Source organism: Eriocheir sinensis, chromosome 30, assembly GCF_024679095.1.
Source record: "Eriocheir sinensis breed Jianghai 21 chromosome 30, ASM2467909v1, whole genome shotgun sequence".
NCBI classification, from domain to species: Eukaryota; Metazoa; Arthropoda; class Malacostraca; order Decapoda; family Varunidae; genus Eriocheir; species Eriocheir sinensis.
In genome coordinates this window covers 11364277-11386170 of record NC_066538.1, presented here as the reverse complement: position 1 = coordinate 11386170, position 21894 = coordinate 11364277, and the positions used below count along the sequence as shown (strand labels likewise).

The 21894-nt window shown below is 43.9% G+C and overlaps 1 protein-coding gene across 1 annotated transcript in view; it reads left to right on the top strand.

The window, feature by feature from the left end:
* Positions 1–15581: 15581 nt before the first annotated feature.
* The window catches only part of LOC127005570 (glutamate receptor 4-like), a 453194-nt gene continuing 446881 nt past the window's right edge, over positions 15582–21894 (top strand). Inside the window, exon 1 of the mRNA XM_050874508.1 lies at positions 15582–15715. Within this exon, the coding sequence (XP_050730465.1) occupies positions 15707–15715 (9 nt within the window). The 5' untranslated portion in view covers positions 15582–15706. The remainder of the gene's footprint in view (positions 15716–21894) is intronic.

Sequence of the window (21894 nt, the reverse complement as noted above, 5' to 3'; positions counted from 1 at the left end):
GTGACCTGGCAAGGCTGATGGAGTTTTGGTTCTCCTTTTCAGTCAGCTTTTCAGGGTTGGTGATCCCCATCCCACCCAGTCTTGAGGGAAGTGCTAGCATATCCCTCTCCTCCTCCCCCAATGCATGAGCTTTCACTAGCACCGGCAAGAATACATTCTTGACGGCATTTTCCAGTGGTCGGAGGAGTGGAGTGATGCCGGGGATGGTGCGCATCAGGAACTTCCACCGATGTTGGATGCCGTGGGTGTACGCTGAATAGGCAGCGTGTGGCTCAGTCTTGGCAATGGCAGACAAAGCTTCTATTTCCCTCACCCATTCAGCTACTTTGTCTCCCACGTACTCCTTCTTATATACCTCTGACCCGATCACTGCACCTAAGTGTCGTTGTCCGTCTTTTGTCACAGTGGCGCCACTTCCTCTAAAAGTTTCTGCGGCATGGTCATAATGTTCAGGTTTGACAATAAGGACAGACTTGGTGGCGTTAGGGATGTATCCTATCTCAGAGCCAGCGGTGTTCACAGTGTCCCACCACCCTTTTAAGTCTGAGATTTTACCAGCACCTGAGAGGTCATCCGCATAAGCCACCTGTTTCACCCGTGTTTCTGCGAACGCGATTTTATTTTGGAGGACTGATAGGCCCAGGGCGTACATAGCCATGGCTATTGGGTCACCTTGTGTTGTTCCCTCAGATTATTTTAACACTTTCACTTTTCCACTGTGGCTATTTATGCTGCTGCTACTGCTACCACTACCCCGTCCGCGGTATATTGTTGAACAATCTTCCTTCGTGTGTATTTCATGCTGCCTAGGACTTGAACTCTTTCAAGAGGAGAGTTTCGAGACACTTCTTCCCCCGAAATGAACCACTTATGGGCACTTTTGTAAACATTCTTTTTATAGAGGCAGTGCTTAGCTTTTTTCTCATTATTATTATTATGTTGCCCTTGAGATGCTTCATTTACTGTAAAAAAATACTACCACTATTACATCTGCTACCACCAACGCCACCACCACCACAACCACCACCACCATCACCACCACCACCAGCACCACCATCACCATCACCACCACCACCACAACCACCACCACTACTACTACTACTACTACTACTACTACTACTACTTTTACTACAACTACAACTACTACTACTACTACTACTACTACTACTACTACTTTTACTACAACTACTACTACTACTACTACTACTACTACTACTACTACTTCTGTTATGACTACTACTACTACTACTACTACTATCACACTACACTTCTACTACTACTACTACTACTACTACTACTACTACTACTTCTACTACTACAACATAAATGATACCTCCACCCATGTTTATTTTCCCGACAAATAATCATGGAGGGCTCCATAGCTTGGAGGTCATTAGCCCCAACTCTGTTCGCTAATGACTGTGGCATCCAACCTTATCACTAATACTACCTGACACTAAATCACTCATCATCTATTACGTCTAGATCCCCCTTTCCTTCCCCACTCAAGTCACTCCCGACCCACCCTAATGTCACTCTCCACCACTGTGGCTTCATAGTCCATATTGGAGATGTTGGTGGCTTTTGGGCCAGAGTGTCTGGTGCCCCTGAGACATAGGATGGCCGACCTGAGCAGGGAGAACGAGAGGCGACACCTCATCCAGGCGATAACGTGACTCTTTGGCTGATGCTTCTTTTCTGAGATTAGTTCCGCGAGGCGTGCGTAGAAGCATTGGGCCCTGGGACCCATCCCGCCGGATGTGGTGAAGACGAGGGGGGTGAGGCAACCCTGATCCACATGTTGGATTCTTTCACCGTATGCCCTTGTCTTCTCCTGCTCATTCCTGTGGTGGGCGGCTTGCAGGGGCAGCTCACGGTGACAGGCAGCCATCGGGTCGAATATGCGGATGTCCATGAACGCCCGCTGTCCGCGCACCCAGAATCTGCGGGCACTTACATCCACCCGTGCCTCCTGTGAGGTATTGGCCGTCCTGTATCGAAGGTGTTTGCCGTCCAGGGGAAGCAGTGCCGGCTCGGTAGTGACATCTTGGCATACCTCCCCGAGCATGCTGGCTGTCAGATCCCTCACTTCATCGTGTCGAATACAGACGAAACCTCCTTTTTTACATGTCATGGTGTGGGTGACATCATTTGGTGATCCACATGCACAGAGATCAGGCAGTCCCTCATTCGGCCAGCCATATCTCAGAGCAATGGCGTCGACAAATTCTTGTTTGTTGAGGCTGAAGCCCTTTGCTCTGATTGCTAATGACGTTAGCCAGTTAGAGGCGCCTGCCTTCTGTGCTGTGTGTATTTTTCTACCCATTTCTGTGGACAGGTGGTGTGTAAGACGGTCCAGCTCGTCTTTTTGGGTCTGTTGCCTTTCTTCTGAGATTTTTCTTTTAATATATCTTATTTCTGTTTGCTCTATTTCGCCCTCTGCCTCCTGAGCGATGATCCTGTTGATGAGTGACCTGGTAAGGCTGATGGAGTTTTGGTTCTCCTTATCAGCCAGCTTCTCAGGGTTGGTGATCCCTATCCCACCCAGTCTTGGGGGAAGTGCTAGCATATCCTTCTCCTCCTCCCCCAAAGCATGAGATTTCACTAGCGCCGGCAAAAATACATTCTTGACGGCATTTTCCAGTGGTCGGAGGAGTGGACTGATGCCGGGGATGGTGCGCATCAGGAACGTCCACCGATGTTGGATGCCGTGGGTGTACGCTGAATAGGCAGCGTGTGGCTCAGTCTTGGCAATGGCAGACAAAGCTTCTATTTCCCTCACCCATTCAGCTACTTTGTCTCCCACGTACTCCTTCTTATATACCTCTGTCCCGATCACTGCCCCTAAGTGTCGTTGTCCGTCTTTTGTCACAGTGACGCCACTTCCTCTAAAAGTTTCTGCGGCATGGTCATAATGTTCAGGTTTGACAATAAGGACAGACTTGGTGGCGTTAGGGATGTATCCTATCTCAGGGCAGGCGGTGTTCACAGTGTCCCACCACCCTTTTAAGTCTGAGATTTTACCAGCACCTGAGAGGTCATCCGCATAAGCCACCTGTTTCACCCGTGTTTCTGCGAACGCGATTTCATTTTGGAGGACTGATAGGCCCAGGGCGTACATAGCCATGGCTATTGGGTCACCTTGTGTTGTTCCCTCAGATGATTTTAACACTTTCACTTTTCCACTTCTACTACTACTACTTCTACTTCTACTACTACTACTACTACTACTACTACTACTACTACTACCACACTACACTACTACTACTACTACCACTACTACTACAACTACTACTACTTCTACTACTAATTCTGCTACTTCTCCTCCTCCTCCTCCTCCTCCTACTACTACTACTACTACTACTACTACTACCTACCGAACGGGCGTGAGCTACTCCAGGTGAGGATATATGGGAAGCGAGGAGGGTGCTGAAGCCCTTCAAAGACCCTTCCCATGTCCTCACTAACCGTTTCCCTTTTGTCTCATCAACACCAGAGAGCAGTTCAGCATGTTCTCTAAAGACATTTCCTCTCTCTTTCTACACCACACTACATTCACACAACACACACACCTTTTCCCAAAATTCAAAATTCAAAATGACGAAAAACAACACTGCCTCGGAGTCCCCGCCTGGAGGGGGGGACATAAATTCCCCCAGGGCGGATTCCCCTTCTGGCTGCCGACTTGAGAGGTGTCCTGATAACTCCTCGAACCTCCTCCATATCAATTTCTGCAAAATTCGTGGTCTTCGTTCTAATTTTCATTCTGTGGAACACCATCTCTCCTCCTCTAAACCTCATCTTCTCTTCCTCACCGAAACACAGGTTCCTGAGGCTACTGACAGCAACCTCTACTCTGTTCCCTCCTATTATCTCTATCCTAAATTTCAATCCAAAGCTGGATGTTGCGCTTACGTGCGCGACGACATCACTTGCTCTCGTGCCCACGACCTTGACTCTTCTGAATTTTCCACCATCTGGCTAAGACTTCATTGTCATTCTATTACTAAATACATATGTGCTGTTTATATCTCACCTAACTCTACTAACTATATAAAATTCTTTGACTAATTGAATTCTAAAGTGGAGCACATCTTGACTCACTCTCCCTTCGCTGAAATCTCCATCTTGGGAGATTTCAATGTTCACCAACAGCTTTGGCTTTCATCCTCTTTCACTGACCATCCTGGTGAACAAGCCTACATCTGTGCTCTCCTCAACGACCTAGAGCAGTTGGTTCAGCACCCTACACGTATTCCCGATCGTCTTGGAGACAGGCCCAACATTCTAGACCTCTTATTTACCTCTAATCCTTCTGCTTACTCTGTCAAACTGTTCTCTCCGTTGGGCTCCTCCGATCATAACCTTATTTCTGTTTCCTGTCCTATCGCTCCTGTACATCCTCTGGACCCACCGAAGATTCGATGCTTCTGGCATTTTGCTTCAGCTCGGTGGGACGACCTGAGGATGTATTTTTTCGATTTCCCGTGGAATGATTACTGCTTCCAGGAGAGAGACCCCTCTGTGTGTGCCCAGGCATCTCAGAGGTGATTGTCTCTGGAATGGAGGCATACATTCCACGTTCTTATTCTACTCCTCATGCTAAAAAGCCTTGGTTTAATCATGCTTGTTCTCGTGCTATTAAAGATAGAGAGGCAGCTCACAAAAGGTTCCAATGCCTTCGAACTCCCGCTAACTATGACCTTTACATTTCAGCCCGGAATCGTGTCAAATCTATTCTCCGACTTACCAAAACTTCTTTTATCAATAGAAAATGTCAACACCTTGCTTCTTCTAATTCTTCCCGTGACTTCTGGCATCTAGCCAAAAAATATCTCCTCCAATTTCACTTCTTCCTCTTTCCCTGCTCTCCTTAAACCTGACGGCAGCACTATAGCTTTACTTTCCTGTCTACCTAAAGCTTTTGAATCAATCCTTAACCGGAAGATTCAAAACCACCTTTCCACTCTGCATTACTCAACTTCTTTTAATAGAAGACCCACTCTTCAGGAACTTAACGACTCAAGGCTGGAGGCTGCAGAACGCTTAGCCTCAGACCTTACTATTATTTCCGATAGGGGCAAGAAGAACCTGGTGTCCTTCAACGCCTCAAAAACAGAGTTTCTCCACCTATCCACTCGACACAATCTTCCAAACAACTATCCCCTATTCTTTGACAACACCCAGCTATCACCTTCCTCAACACTAAACATCCTCGGTCTATCCTTAACTCAAAATCTCAACTGGAAACTACATATCTCATCTCTTACTAAATCAGCTTCCTCGAAGCTGGGCGTTCTGTACCGTCTCCGCCAGTTCTTCTCCCCTGCACAGTTGCTGTCCATATACAGGGGCCTTGTCCGCCCTCGTATGGAGTATGCATCTCATGTGTGGGGGGGCTCCACTCACACAGCTCTTCTGGACAGAGTGGAGGCTAAGGCTCTTCGTCTCATCAGCTCTCCTCCTCATACTGATAGTCTTCTACCTCTTAAATTCCGCCGCAATGTTGCCTCTCTTTCTATCTTCTATCGATATTTCCACGAGTCTTCTACCTCTTAAATTCCGCCGCAGTGTTGCCTCTCTTTCTATCTTCTATCGATATTTCCACGCTGACTGCTCTTCTGAACTTGCTAACTGCATGCCTCCCCCCTCCCGCGGCCCCGCTGCACTCGACTTTCTACTCATGCTCATCCCTATACTGTCCAAACCCCTTATGCAAGAGTTAACCAGCATCTTCAATCTTTCATCCCTCACGCTGGTAAACTCTGGAACAATCTTCCTTCACCTGTATTTCCTCCTGCCTACGACTTGAACTCTTTCAAGAGGAGGGTATCAGGACACCTCTCCTCCCGTATTTGATCTTCCTTTCGGCCACCTCTTTTGTTTCTTTTTTAGGAGCAGCGAATAGCGGGCTTTTTTTTATTATTGTTTTCTTTTTTTGTGTGCCCTTGAGCTGCCTCCTTTGTTGTGAAAAAAAAAAAAAAATCTATCTGATCGCCAGTATGGGTTCCGCAAGGGGCATTCTACTGGCGATCTTCTTGCTCTCTCAACTGACTCTTGGTCATCCTCTCTTAGCCGTTTCGGTGAAACTTTCTCTGTTGCGCTAGACATATCGAAAGCCTTCGATAGAGTCTGGCACAAGTCTTAGCTTTCTAAACTGCCCTCTTTCGTATTCCATCCCCCTCTGTTCCTTTATCTCCAGTTTCCTTTCCGGCCGTTCTATCTCTGCTGTGGTAGACGGTCACTGTTCTTCCCCTAAACCTATCAACAGTGGTGTTCCACAGGGCTCTGTACTATCACCCACTCTCTTCCTGTTATTCATTAATGATCTTCTTTCCATAACAAACTGTCTTATCCACTCATACGCTGATGACTCCACTCTGCATTATTCAACTTCTTTCAACTCCAGACTGGAGGCTGCAGAACGCCTAACCTCAGACATTGCTATCATTTCCGATTGGGGTAAAAGGAACCTTGTGTCCTTCAATGCCTCAAAAACCCAGTTTTTCCAACTATCAGCTCGACACAATCTTCCAAACACCTATCCACTATTTTTCGACAACACTCAGCTATCACCATCTTCAACACTAAACATCCTCGGTCTATCCTTTACTCAAAATCTCATCTGGAAACTTCATATCTCCTCTCTCGTTAAATGAGCTTTCTCGAGGTTGGGCGTTCTGTATCGTCGCCGGCAGTTCTTCTCCCCCGTGCAGTTGCCATTCATATACAGGGGCCTTGTCCGCACTCGTATGGAGTATGCATCTCACGTGGCTCCACTCACACAGCTCTTCTGGACAGAGTGGAGTCTAAGGCTCTTCGTCTCATCAGCTCTCCTCCTCCTACTGATAGTCTTCTACCTCTTAATTTCCGTCGCGATGTTGCCTCTCTTTCTATCTTCTATCGATATTTCCACGCTGACTGCTCTTTTGAACTTGCTAACTGCATGCCTCCCCCCTCCCGCGGCCCCGCTGCACACGACTTTCTACTCATGCTCATCCCTATACTGTCTAAACCCCTTATGGAAGAGTTAACCAGCATCTTCACTCTTTCATCCCTCACGCTGGTAAACTCTGGAACAATCTTCCTTCATCTGTATTTCCTCCTGCCTACGACTTGAACTCTTTCAAGAGAAGGGTATCAGGACACTTCTCTCCCCGAAATTGACCTCTCTTTCGGCCACCTCTTTTGATTCTTTTTTAGGAGCAGTGAGTAGCGGGCTTTTTTTTATTATTGTTTCAATTTTTTTGTGCCCTTGAGCTGCCTCCTTTGTTGTAAAAAAAAAAAAAACTACTACTACTACTACTACTACTACTACTACTACTACTACTACTACTTCTAATACTACTACTTCTGCTACTACTACTACCCTTTCATATCATTTCGTAGCTCAGGATCCATTGCAATCACTGCATCTACCTCCTCCTTTCTTCCCACTCCTCCCTTCTCCATAGTTAGCTTACCTTACGTAACACATTGCTCCTCCGCTGACTAGTGGTCAGCGTGACTGGCTACTACTCCGCGGGCCCAGGTTCGAATCCAGGCCCGGACAGTCGGCGTGTAGCTCACCCAGCTGTAAAACCTCCCTTCCAGACTGGTCGATAAACGGGTATCTGGGGAAACCGATGGAAGGTTAATTGTGGCAATCCCAGATATCACATTGGTCCTTGTCCAGGAGTAACTGGTTCTTACCTACCATAGGCTCAAAGGGCCAACAGATCGGAGATTAGCACCGCAACCATCCGCAGCTATAACAAATGCACCCATCTTTACTTTACCTTACCTTCCGTATCAATGCATTCCTTTCCACCGTTTTATATTTCCTAGTTTCCTTTCCACTGACTCCTTTCTTCCTCTTTATTTCCTTCTATTTTCATCCTTCCATCCCTTCCCAGTTGTCCCACTCGCAAACCACCTCCATTAGCTCCCTAATCTTCTTCTATATTCTCCTTTCTTTTCTTTCTCCCCAATCGCTTGCTCACTCCTATCACTACTCTCCGCTCTTTCCTCCTTCCCTTAGAGAAAAACGAATGACTTTTAATCTTCATTTATGTGGGAAGAGAGAGAGAGAGAGAGAGAGAGAGAGAGAGAGAGAGAGAGAGAGAGAGAGAGAGAGAGAGAGAGAGAGAGAGAAAATTATTTGGTAATGAGTAAGTATAACCTTTACATCATGATTCAAAATGTAGAACTGATAACAATGGTCTTAGCATAGAAGAAAACACACGGCAATAATGACGTTCCTACTGATGGAATGTGTAGTACTTCAAATTCAAATTCGTTACAATCGTTTCTTTCTTCAGGGTCAATTATTTTTCATCCTTTACATTTTATTATTCTTTCCATTAAGATATACCAGACACTTTCCATTCCTCCCATGTATGCCATTCTTTCTAGTTGTGGAGCGGTCTTTTCGTTTTGTTTTGGTATGGTTGGAGGCGGAGGTCATGCATTTTAAGTACCCGAGTTGGCAATGTTGCAGCTGAATGTGTTGCAAAGTTTTTAGGGGTGGCCATAAGCTTCCTGTTGATGTCTACGACTTGTATTTTTTTGTTTATTTTCCGATAGTGTGTATGTGTTGTGTATATGAGTGTGTGTGTGTGTGTGTGTGTGTGTGTGTGTGTGTGTGTGTGTGTGTGTGTGTGTGTGTGTGTTTGTCCGCGCGCGCATACCTGTTATGAGTTCATGCTCCTCTGTTTGTCTCACATTTTGAATCCTTAACCATCCTAAAGAAACACACACACACACACACACACACACACACACACACTGCAGGAACAGGAAGCAGCAAGGCACACACACACCTGAGTCAACAGTTAGCGTGTGTAAGTTACAACATTAATCTTGTTCAATATTGACTCCTACTGCCCGAATTAAAGGCTCAGGAGGGAGGAAGAAGCAAGATACACCTTCACCCTTCCTCTCTTTCCTTCCTTCCTTCCTTGATTTCCTACCTTCCTCCTTTGTTTTGTTTCCTTTCTTTCTTTTATTTCCATTCCTGCGTTTTTCGTTCATTCCCTCGTACATTTGCAAGCTCTTCTCTATTCTTCTTTACTACATTTTCCTTTCAATTCTAGCCCCTCTATGCTTTCCACGTATATCTTCTTTCAGTCGTGTCCCTTTTTCTCTCTTTTCCTTTGATTCATTTTAGTTAATTTTCTTTCTTGGCTCTCTATTTAACCCATGACATCTTGATTTTCTTATCTCTCCTTCCTTTCCTTCTATAGTATTCTGCTTCCTTCTTTCATTTCAGCCTTCCCTTCTTTATATTCCATATTTTCTTCCTCCCCTTACATTTCCTCTCCTGCCACCCTTCATTCCTGCCTACTCTATTATCTATCTACTTTCCTTCCTTCCCAGACTCCTTTCTTACCTTACTCCACCTTCGATTCCATTTCTTCTTAATATTCATTGCTTTTCTTCTTGCATCTGTACCGGCCTACTAGCCTGTCTGTATATCTGCCTGTACATTTAATTTCTACCTCACTAGCTCATAAACTCTCAACACTGATATTTTCTTTTCTTTTTTTCACTTTCCGTTGACCATTTTTTTCTTTCCTCGTTAAGCTCTTCTCTCAGTTTTGTTTTCCTTGATTATACATTCTCATTTTCACCCTCCTTTTCCTCCTCCTTATTATAATGCCACTCCAACTGCTTCTCCTCCTTCTCTTACTACACCATTTCCACTTATCCCTTCACTAGGCAACAAACAAGAGGAGAGCGGCAAAATGAAGTGGGTCTCTTTTGCATTCATGGAACATTCATTTTTTCCCTCTTGTTCTTCATTTACTGCTGTTGGGTTTTCATTATGGCCTCAAGAACAGGTGGTTGTGTACTTATTTACCATGTCAATAGAGGCGAGGGAGGAAGCAAAGCTGGGGCTGGAGGCAGGAGGAGCAGGAAAAAAGAAGAGGAAGAGGAGAAACGGAGTGAGGAAGAAAAGGGTGAGAAGTAGGTTGCCAGGTTGAAACACAAGTTTTGATTTAGACATAGATTTAGATTTAGATTAAGAGAGAGAGAGAGAGAGAGAGAGAGAGAGAGAGAGAGAGAGAGAGAGAGAGAGAGAGAAATAATACGAGCGAAATGCTTTATTACACATTCGATTGACTCATCTTTTGTTTCCCTTCCAAAAATAAGAACACTCCTCCCACTCTTTCTTTAATACTTTTTTACCACATCTTTCTTCTATTCTTCATGTTTCTCCTCCTCCTCCTCCTCCTCCTCCTCCTCCTCTTCGTCCTGCTTCACCAGCGTTAGGGCACAAAGCACACGTTTCTGATGGAGTGTGTGATCCATTTTGTTAAAGTGTGTCGTGTTATCAGCTTCACACATGGCCGACCTCTCCTAGGGGAGGGGGGAGCGAAGAAAGGGGGAAACAGAATAAAGGGGTGGAAGGATAGGAGAAAATAATGTATAAAAAAGAATATACAAGAAAAAGGGAAGGATGATAGAGGAAAATATGTATAACTAGATTTTACATAAGGATAATAAAGCCTTTTAAACGTTTTGTAAGTTTCTGTTTTGGTATAGTCTGTGTTTGTGTGTGTGTGTGTGTGTGTGTGTGTGTGTGTGTGTGTGTGTGTGTGTGTGTGTGTGTGTGTGTGTGTGTGTGTGTGTGTGTGTGTGTGTGTGTGTGTGTGTATGTGCGTGTGTGTGTGTGTGTGTGTGTGTGTGTGTGTGTGTGTGTGTGTGTGTGTGTGTGTGTGTGAGAGAGAGAGAGAGAGAGAGAGAGAGAGAGAGAGAGAGAGAGAATCAAAGACTAAAAACATCAATAAGAGGTGAGTGAAATAGTAAAGAATATATATAAACTCGGACTAGTGAGAAGTGCAGGTTGATATATAGAATGATTTAGGAAACTGCCGGGCAAAATTTAATGCAGTAAAATAGAATTATTAATTGTAGAGGAGGAGGAGGAAAGAGGGATGAGTGTGGCCAAGGATAATCAGGTAAAATGAAGCCAGTTTGAATAGCTAAGAGGAAGAAAAAGAAAGAAAAAAAAACGGAAGAGAGGAGTGCATGAAGACGGTAGAGATGAAATCATATATAAAAGTCATACAAAAAATATCGTAGGATGCAAAAGGTAGGTGCTGGCGAAAAACAACAACCATAATTAGTAGGCAAGGAGGCGAATGAAAAACTAAAGGGAAATGTGGGAAAAGGCATAAAATAAGGAAACAACACACCAAGATCTCCATACCATGTTTGTGGCCGGTCCTGCGTTTAGAATACACTGATTGATGCCCCCCCCCCCCTCTCTCTCTCTCTCTCTCTCTCTCTCTCTCTCTCTCTCTCTCTCTCTCTCTCTCTCTCTCTCTCTCTCTCTCTCTCTCTCTCTCTCGTATAATTTTCTCATCTTCCTTGTTTCTCCCCAGTTTTCTCTCCCAATACTTTTGATTCATAGACAGATTATTCATCATCTCGCTCTCAATCCCGATCGCTGTCTAGCTCTCTTTCCCTTTATCTTTCCCTTCCCTTCCTGCTTCCAGTCGTTTTTCATTTCCTTCATTTCCATATACTTCGTTTTCGTTTCCTTAGTTCTTCAATTCCTTTTCATACCTTTCCCTACCTTTCGTTTTCTTCTCCTTGTCCTCCTTGTAAAATATTTTTCCTTCCTTTCCTTGCCCTTAACTTGAATTTTTCCTCCATGTCTTTTCCCTTCTATTCCTTTACGTCATTTTTTCTTTCTCCTCCCTCCTAGCTCGCCTCCCTTCCCTCCTTTCTCTGTAGGATATTGCATCGTTCTCTCGTAATGACTGCAGTGGTTTTGAAGAGGAAAATAATGGTATACTTACGTTGTTTTATTATTTATGAATATGTGATAAGACTCTTGGATCTGCTTTGTTCTCCTGCTCCTCCATATTTTTCTACCACCTCTTTCTCTCATGTTTATTTATTCTGCTCCTCTTATTCGTGTTCGTGTCCTTTTTCTTGTTCTTCTAGTTCTTGTTCTTGTTTTTCTTTTTTTCTTTTTTCCTCTTTTTTTTTTCTTCTTCCTCTGTTTTATTCTCATCCTCCTTTCGCCCCCCTTCGTTATCCTTATCTTTGTTTTACCCCGTGTGGTTTAGTAGCCAGTTTATTATTCCTGGCCTTTTTTTATCCTTCCGTCTCATATTTTCCTTGTTGGTCATACTTCTTGTATATACGCATTTTACAGAATGTCTCCCTTTTGTTATTAAATTATGTTCAGTTCCTCCTATTCATACATTTACTCCGATCACTTATGTTTCATTTTGTTCCATAGTCTAGGATCTCATCTCGTCGTCCTCTCTTTGATTTATTTTCATTTTTCCTATTGTTTTCCTTTATACCAGCTCCATTTTTTTCCTAGAGTTATTTTCTCATCCTACTCCTCTTCCTCCATCTCATCTTCCTCTAAAAAAAAAAAAAAAAAAAAACTTGAACAGCAAAAACTTCAGCCACTCACTAACATATTTAATCGGTCAGCAGGACCCAGGAGACTGGAAAATGGCGAATGTCACACCGATTTTCAAAAAAGGAGATAAAAGCGTTGCATTAACTACAGGCCCATAAGTTTGACATCAGTGGCAGGCAAAATATCGAGATTATTAGGGACAAACTTGTCAGGTTTCTAGAAGACAATACTATAATCTTCGACACCCAGCTTGGTTTCAAAAACAAGCGTTCCTACCTAACTAATCTATTGGACTTCTTGCAAGGTGTACATAAGAATTGGGATGATCACATTCCCAGTGATGTTATATACCTGGACTTCTAGAAAACCTTCGACAAGGTACCGCACTGACGACTCCTTAAGAAACTACACTATGCGGGTATTGGGGCCTATCTGATCGCGTGGATAAGAGATTGGCTTACCGACAGAAAACAGCGAGTGCTACTCAACGGACAGGCTGCCGAGTGGCTTCCAATTACGAGTAGAGTGCCTCAAGGGTCAGTGCTGGAACCCATTCTCTTTATCATATATATCAACGACCTAGAATCAGGAATGAAATTCTCCCTATCGATATTTGCTAACGACACCAAGGTGGGTGGAAAGGCCCTCACAAAGACCGACTGCGAAATCCTCCAAAAGGACCACAATCAAATCATCGAATGGTCTGAAAAGTAGCAAATATCCTTTAATATTGACAATTGCAGTCATGCACATTGGTTCCAGAAATAGTAACCATACATATTTTTTTTTTTTTTTACGTCGCTGCCTATTGCGCCGTTAGGCATTTCCCTGGTGGGGCCTGATGGTCGGCCCAGCTCGTTCTGGCGCAGGCGAGTGTTTTATAGTGGCGCCATCTTGTTTTGGCTCGTGCTGCCCCCCAGAGCTCATCTTTGAACCTTATTGGAAAGGTAATCTAGAGTCCGGGTTGATAGGTGGTCCTCAGGGCAGCATGTGGGTAGTCTTAGGCCACTCGGCGGTGACTGAAAAATCCCACCTGTGCGGCGGCCAGGATTCGAACCCGCGTCCCTCATGGAGCTCCTCGACGCGGCGCCGGCACGCTAACCACTTAGCCACCGCCTCCCCCATGCATGGAAAAACCTCTGAAGGCGGTGGTGAAGGAAACGGATCTTGGGGTCACCATCAGCAGTGACCTGAAATTCGTGAAGCATTGTAAAAAAGCATATTACAAAGCCAACACTATGCTCGGGTTCATAGCGAGGAACTTCGAATGTAACACGCCAGACGTAATACTATCCTTGTATAATTCCATGGTAAGACCTCATCTCGAATATGCAATACAGTTCTGGTGTCATAATTACAGAAAGGTCATTGAATTACTGGAAAGGGTTCAACGACGCGCCACGAAAATGATTTCAACCTTAAGGGCTCAACCGTACGAGGAACGACTCAAGCGGCTCAATCTCTTTACACTGGAGAAAAGACGCCAATGGGGATATGATAGAAGTCTTTTAGTACATGTACCTGAAAAAAGTTCAGCGGCGTCGATCACTCAAAATTCTTTCAACTGCAAACCAACTCAAGAACTAGAAATAACGGCTTACCCATTCAATCGAATCGATGTAGCACAGACATTGGCTGGAGTTTCTTATCAAACCGAGTCATCTGCCATTGGAACAATCTTCCTTCAGAAGTAGTAAATGCGAATGCCAACAACTTCAAAAATCGAATCGATCGTTATTTCGTTGCGTCAGGAGTACACTGAAGACCGAGGTGCTTTCATCTGCTTTGCGGGCACCAAGTGGCTGTCGAGCAAATTAACTCACCTCGTAATGTGCCAATAGGCTTTCTTTTGCCTGCATTTCCATGTTTCCATATTTCCATGTTTCCTCCTCGTCCTCCTCTTCGCCCTTCTCGTCGTCTCCTTCCCCTCCTTCTCCTTTTGCTCCTCGTCTTCTCCTTCTCTTCCTCGTCTCCTCCTTCTCCTCCTCCTCCTCCTCCTCCTCCTCCTCCTCCTCCTCCTCCTCCTTCTCCTCCTCCTCTGTCTCCTTCTCCCCCTTCTCCCCCTCCTCTTCTCCCTCTCCCGTCGTCCTCATCTGCAAGAACATTACCAGTGAGTCCACCACGAGACCACTCACCCGGCTCATAATTACCTACCATTGCTTCCTTAATGCGGGTTGTCTGCCTTCTCGAGATGCAGGCCCTGCTGCTCCTCTTTAGTTTGACCTTGGCACGATTCTGCTATGTTCGTTTTTTTGTGTGTGTATGTGTGTGTGCGTGTACGTGAAGCAAGAAGTGTCAGTCGGCTCTCCTCTTTTTTTAAACACAGATTTTATGTGTTTTTTTTTAATAACCATTGAAGTATATTAAATTTCGCACCGAGGGAAACATATCAATCTATCAGGTCCAATTGATTTTGATTCCTTGCACGTCAATTTTTAAGGTGTGAATGCTGTTGACTTAATGTTTTTTTTTTTTTTATGTTGGTAACTTTTTTTTCTTTATGAATATTTTAAATTTTTGTCATTTATATATCAGCCAGTACAATATTTATATGACTGTCACACCAACAACCATTTCTTTGTCCCCATCTTATTTCATTATCACCGCCACGACGCTATATCATCATCCCCGCCACCACCACTACCCACGCCACCACAACACAGCACACTTTCAATCCTTCCAACGGCCATCACTACACACCTATAGCTTTCCCTCACCATCTTACTCGTTCCTGCCAATGCGATAGCCACGTTACGGTCACTACATCCATACACTTCTTGAACTACCATTACTTGCTCCACAAAGCTTCTCACCATCAACATCACAACCACACAATCGTAACTTTATTATTCATCAATCTGTCATACACCTTCCCCATCACCCCAATCACCAAAACCACCACCACCATTACCACCACTCGCACCACAAATAGTCAACACTTTTCTACCTATTCATCCCTTTACCAAAACACCTTTCCTTCCACCACCACCACCACCACCATTATCACTCCCCACACACCAATTAAACTACACTGTAATGTCACTGTATCCCCTTGCCACACCTTCCCCATCACCATCACCACAGTTACCACCGCCACAACCCACACTACTGTAAACTATCTCACAGTTAACGTTTTTATTCCTTCTTCAACAGGCACAGTCGGCGCTGATCTATGACGCCGTGACCGTCGTTGCCGAGGCACTGACTAGACTCAAACGCAAGAAGCTGGACGCGTTTGGTGAAACCACTGGTCTGAGCTCTCCTCGGAGGATCAGTTGCGACACGACTGACAGTGACCAGAGCATTTGGGAACACGGCGAGAAGATTACCAGGTTTATGAGGAAGGTAAGACGGGGAGAATGTAGAAGAGGTGTAATTAGAAAGTTTATTAGGATTATGAGGAAAATAAGACAATTAGCCAAGAAAAATGTGTGATTAAATTATGCTTCTGCGCGAGACTGATAAGGAAGTGGACGGATGAGTTGTAATTGAAGGAAGTTTACCAAGTTTATGAGGAAAGTGAGGCATACGTTTGAATGAGTTATTGGATAATGCTTATATGGAAAGAGGCTTGTATGAGACGTGGCTGAAAATATATGACTAGGTTCGTGGAGAAGGTGTGGCAGAGAGGTGATTAGAGGATGTCTGAGAAAATGTGAGGAAAAGATAGAGTAAGAAAAGTCAGAACTCTATCAGATTTGTGAAGAAGATGAGACAAAGAGGTATGGTGAAGTTGTATAGCCAGGTGAGATGATGTGCTACTGGAAATAAATTAACAGGTTTATAAGGAATGTGAGAAGATTTAATGGAATGATGATCATCAGACGTGTGTGAATGTTAACGTAGAAGTATGTGGGTGTACAAGTGAGTGGTGTGTTATCATAGAATACCCTTGTGCTTAGGGGTGTGGGGGTGTAGATGTATGTAATGGGATGCTGATGTTCGTGGAATGTGTTGCTGCTTTGAAAATATGTTGAATAATGGAGATGTGTGTGAAACGGCTATGTTTGGTGATGTATGAATATTAAAAGGATAGGTATGTTAAAGAAGTTACCTGCGTAGGTGTAATCATACGCAGAGCCATTTGAAAATGTACTACGGATTTTCGTTATACAGAGAACGCAAATTCCCTTCGGAGACTATTTAATTGCCTCTCCATTACGAAGGGGACATTTTATACTATTTGATTTTTTTAAAGGTAACATCTATACGCTACGAGGGTAAGAGGAGAACATTTCCTCGCTCCCGAAGGCTAAGAGAAAAGCATCTTACGTAAGGGAATATATAAGCGGTAATCTCTGTCTTATTAGAAAGGTGCGAGCGAAAAGCTGTTTCACGAAAAATATGAGTCAATTATGTCACATGAAAGGGAAAGAAAGAGTCAGGAAAAAGAAAGTAGAGAGGTCATGAAAAGTCCTATCACCATGAAGTTATGGGAGTGCGAGGGTGTATGAAGGAGTTGATGATTTTGTAATAGGCTTGAATATATGAAGTGAAATATGGCGAGGGAAGGAGCTATTGAAGAAAATTGGAATAGGGTTAGATAGTACAATATGGGAAACAAAGAGCATACGATAAATAAGGAATATAAGAGAATGATGAATACATAAGAAGATACATGATATAAGAACAATACTATATCACATCCATTAAGATAAGTCAACGAGAAGTACGTGTATGTTATATGCGGAATTGGAAAAAAAAATAAAGCTTTAAGTCAGAGGCAGAACAAGCATACGTAGATCGCACACAAGAACACATGCCGTACCGCCTCCTCCCCCCCGTCCTATATACACACACTTTCTGCGGTGGCGTGCTTGGATGAGGTGAAGAGGAAGGGGACGAAAGCAAGATTAGCCAACAGAACCCAAGCACACTCAGGAGCAGCAACGGGAGCAGGAGCAGAAGCAGCAGCAGTGGTGGGGGAGGTGATTGTGGTGGTGGTGGTTGTGATGGTGGTGGTGGTGGTGGTGGTGGTGGGAATGACTTGTGGAAGAGGTTTATGCGGATATGACACTGGCAGGGGAGGGCGAGAGGCAGTTCATGGCGGCTACGAACTCCACGTTAAGCGCAGATTAGTATGTTAACGAGGAGGAGGACCAGGAAGATGAGGAGGAGGAGAAGGGGGAAGGGTAAAGGGAGAGGGGCTGAGTGCGTTGGATGTCGTGTTACCCCCTTGCAGGAAAGGGTCAGGGGGGGACTTGAGGTCGTGTTGGTAGATGGACGACTTTCCCAAACACCCGCCTGAGTCTGAGACAGTCGCCGACCAGATGGAGTCACGAGATGGATGCTGATGATACGACCCTCGCCCTGGCCTGGGAGGGGGGAAGAAGAGGGAGGAGGATAGCGCCCTGTCTTAGAAGAGGGGGGAGAGCAGGGACAGTGAAGCAGAGAGAGGGAGAAGAGAGTGGATCGGAGGGGAGAGGAAGCGAGAATGGAGCTTTCTCTCTAGAGAAAGAGGAGAAACGAGAGAGGAGCTTCAAGTCCTGAATAGAAGAAAAAAAATGTGGGAAAGAGGGGGGAGGGAAAATGAACCGCTGGAGGGAGAAAGTAGAATATGGATGGAGAGGAGGAGATCTCTGGTTTGAGGGAGAGAGAAGAGGGGAAAGAGTGGAAAGCCGAATCCTAGGAGAGAGGTGAGAAAGGAGAGAGAACGGGGTGTGGAGAGTGTTTAGGTTTACGATCAAATGGGGAAAGTGTTGTTGTTAAAGGGTTCATAAGAGAGAGAGAGAGAGAGAGAGAGAGAGAGAGAGAGAGAGAGAGAGAGAGAGAGAGAGAGAGAGAGAGAGAGAGAGAGAGAGAGAGAGAGAGAGAGAGAGAGAGAGAGAGAGAGAGAGAGAGAGAGAGAGAGAGAGAGAGATAATAGATCATCCATCATAAAGACTAAACATACTCCTCACACGAATCCTGAGAAGAGATAACCGCAACCCAGCCCATCTTCACTTTCTTCACTTCCAATAACCCTTCGCCTCCCTTTACCCCCTTCTCCCTCCTTCCACGTCCTTCCTCTTAGAGGGATCTTGGGCCTGAAGGAGTTTCTAAGCCTCTTTGGGTCCGATACTGCAAGGAGGAGGCTCAGAAGGGGAATCGAGGCCACCCTTGAGGAGTTATTGGTGGAGGGCGGAGGAGTAATAAATGAGGGACGGGGTTGGCCTTATTGCAAGGAGGGGGTGAATAGGCGGCGGGGACCGAAGTTAGCGAAGAGGTCTTTTTTTTTTGTGTGTGTGTATGTATGTGTGTGTGTGTGTGTGTGTGTGTGTGTGTGTGTGTGTGTGCGTGGGTGGGTGGGTGTGCGCGCGCATAAGTGTGGGTAAGATTAGATATGATGTCAAATTTGGTCTTCGTGTTTGTTACTATTATTAGTGAGGTAGTTGTTAGTGATTTTGTTGCACTTGATGTTTCCTTTTTTCTGTTTTATTTCTTCTATATATATTTTTTTGATTTGCTTCATAGTTGAAAATCAACAACTTTACATTTGATAAAGTTGAAATAAAAAAAATAAAAGATGCATAGAAAAACACGGTTAAAAATAATCTCAAGAAAACAGGATTAATAAACACAATAAGTCAGACGGCTAAAACTTTTGGAAGGTATGAAAAGAAAATCAATAGAGAAATACAAATGATCAACAACAGGAATGATAATATTAAGGTTTAGTCATACTTTTTCTTTAATATGCATTAAATTCATTACCGAACACTGATGAACAGAAATAAGCAAAGAAGAAGGGGTGAATAAGAAACACGGAATTCGAATCCGGAAGAGAGAGAGAGAGAGAGAGAGAGAGAGAGAGAGAGAGAGAGAGAGAGAGAGAGAGAGAGAGAGAGAGAGAGAGAGAGAGAGAGAGAGAGAGAGAGAGAGAGAGAGAGAGAGAGAGAATCATGAAAGAATATCACACTTTCGGAGTGTCAGGACGCTCGACTCAACCGAGAGATACCGGGTTCGAATCGAGTAGAGAAGGTTGGACACTCTTTTTACACTTGTGCCCTCGTTCACTTAGTAGCGAATTCGTACTGGTTATCAGGCGAGGGCTGTGTCCCGTTTGAAAGGGGGCAATGTGACGCCAAAAAACGTAAGTAAACAAATGTTAAAGGACATAGCTTTCACACCCGAGACGCATGAACTTGTACCTCAATGCAGGAAAGGACACATTAGTCAATTACACACACACACACACACACACACACACACACACACACACACACACACACACACACCAAAAAAGGATAAATGCACTTCAAGGAAAGATTTGTGAGCGTTCCACTGAATAACTCTGAAGGAGGATTACTGTGAAGGAAGATGGAGGAGAAGGAGGAGGAGCAGGAAAAGAACTAGAAGGAGGAGGAAAAGGAGGAAGAGCGGGAAAAGTAGGAAGGGAAGATGGGGGAGAAGATGAAGAAGAAAAAGTAAAGATGAAAAAATGAGGAGTCTGAATCGATGAATTGTGGTGGTCGTGGTTGTTTGCGTAATAAATGTGATGGTTTTTGGCCATAGTGGTGGTGGTGGTGGTGAAGGTTGTTGACATTATTGCAATGACGATAAATAAAGGGAAAAGCAATCACAACTAGAAGTGGATCTATTTCAAATAACGTTTACATAAAATAGCCTATAGAAATAGCATTTGAAGTTGAATAAAGTGCAAAATATTTAGCAGTTATGTAGTGGTGTATTGTTGTTTTCATGAATATTACCGATTGGAAATATAAATTATTTCACAAGAAAGAGGCGCAGCAATGAGGCTGAGAATAATGTTATTACACTTGCACTTGATTGAGGATGAAATAATTTCAATCCCTTTTGAAATCATCAATCGGAAATGTCAGCAAACGTGTCAGCACTCTAAAAATTACGGCATAAGCCTTGTGGATTTCATCTTTGCAGTCAATATGTCAATTAAAATGCGAATTGCACACCAATTTAGTACTTTTCTGCATTTCAGTTTTAATTTTGCCATCGATTATTAATATACTTTTATTTATGTATACAGTTCGTTTTCTATTTTTTTATTTTTTTTATTTCTTTACATATATTGTTTTTATGTTAACATGAAGTTCGTATTGATGCTTGCACACACAATAATACAGTGCTCGGCTCATTTGCTCATGACAATATTATTCACACTTCACATTTATTACTGATTGCTCTAGTAAACTATCACAATATTTCCGCTCTTTTCTTTTTGGGTTCGTCATCATTGTGTCGGGTGGTGATTTAGAAACTAGTTCACGTGATGTCTTCTTTTGGCTTCTGAGAATCCTTCAATCCCCTGTCCCTTATTATTATTTTTTTGTTTTAGCATTGAAATATGTAACTTGGTATACTACTAATATAATGGTTTAGTAATACTTTAGCCGTACAGTGAATGAAGTGTTCAGTCACTTCATGGGTACTATACGGCCACCTATCAGCCATGGTTTCATACTAAACACCGTACATCAATGCACCACTACACCGCCTTATACTCAGTCCAAACATGTGTTGATGGGTGATGGCGCAAGGCCACAGCGATTCCTCACTTCCATATTTACAGGAGATAAGCTGAATACCCTTCAACATAATAGCCACACACTTCACAGCCCTCTGTTCTCTGAATCTGAGAGTTCTTGGTTCGGAGGGGTGAGGGAGGAAGGGGGCGTGTCCAGCTTTTTCCCTATTAATATTGGAGTGAAGCAGAAATGTGTCATTGCCCCATGACATGTTAGCGCTTGTATTTTTTTTTTCTTTTTTGCAGCAAAGGAAGCAGCCAGAGGGCAAAAAAAAATAATGAAAAAAAACACTAATAACTACCCCTACACTTTTTTTTTAGAAGAGTGGCCAAAAGAGAGGTTAATTTCGGGAAGAGAGGTGTCTTGATACTCTCCTCTTGAAACAGTTCAAGTCGTAGGCAGGAGGAAATACTGATGAAGGAAGATTATTCCAGAGTTTACCAGTGTAAGGGATAAAGGAATACAGATGCTGGTTAACTCTTGCACAAGGGATTTGGACAGTATAGGGATGGGCTAAAGTAAAAACTCGAGTGCAGTGGGGTCGCGGAAGAGGGGGGGACATGCAGGTAGCAAGTTCAGAAGACCTGTCATCATGAAAACAGTATGGACTAAACATTAGCTAAAATTGTGGATCATAGTCATTGTGTAGAATTTATTGGAAACACTATGGTTACTGATTATTGTTTTTGCTGATGATGCAGTAAGGGGGAGGTAACTGCAGAGTGGTCAGCGTGCAGGTGGAGTGTCCTGGAGGACCTGGAATGCAGCCCTACTTGCCGCTACACGCTGACAATTTTCTGTCATCGCCTAGTGCCCAAAGACTACCTACATCTTATCCTGGTGGCCACCTTTCAACTCCGACAACAGCAAAACTCTTTAAAATAAGATCAAGGGGGAACAAAATGAGCCACCGACATATGGCACTACTATAAAAATTACCCTTGTTTGCTCCACTAATGAGCTCGGGCCGACTATCAGTTTTCATCATGAAAGCATACCGGGCCTATGGGCCAAAAAAAAATCCTCTCAGTCGTTGTT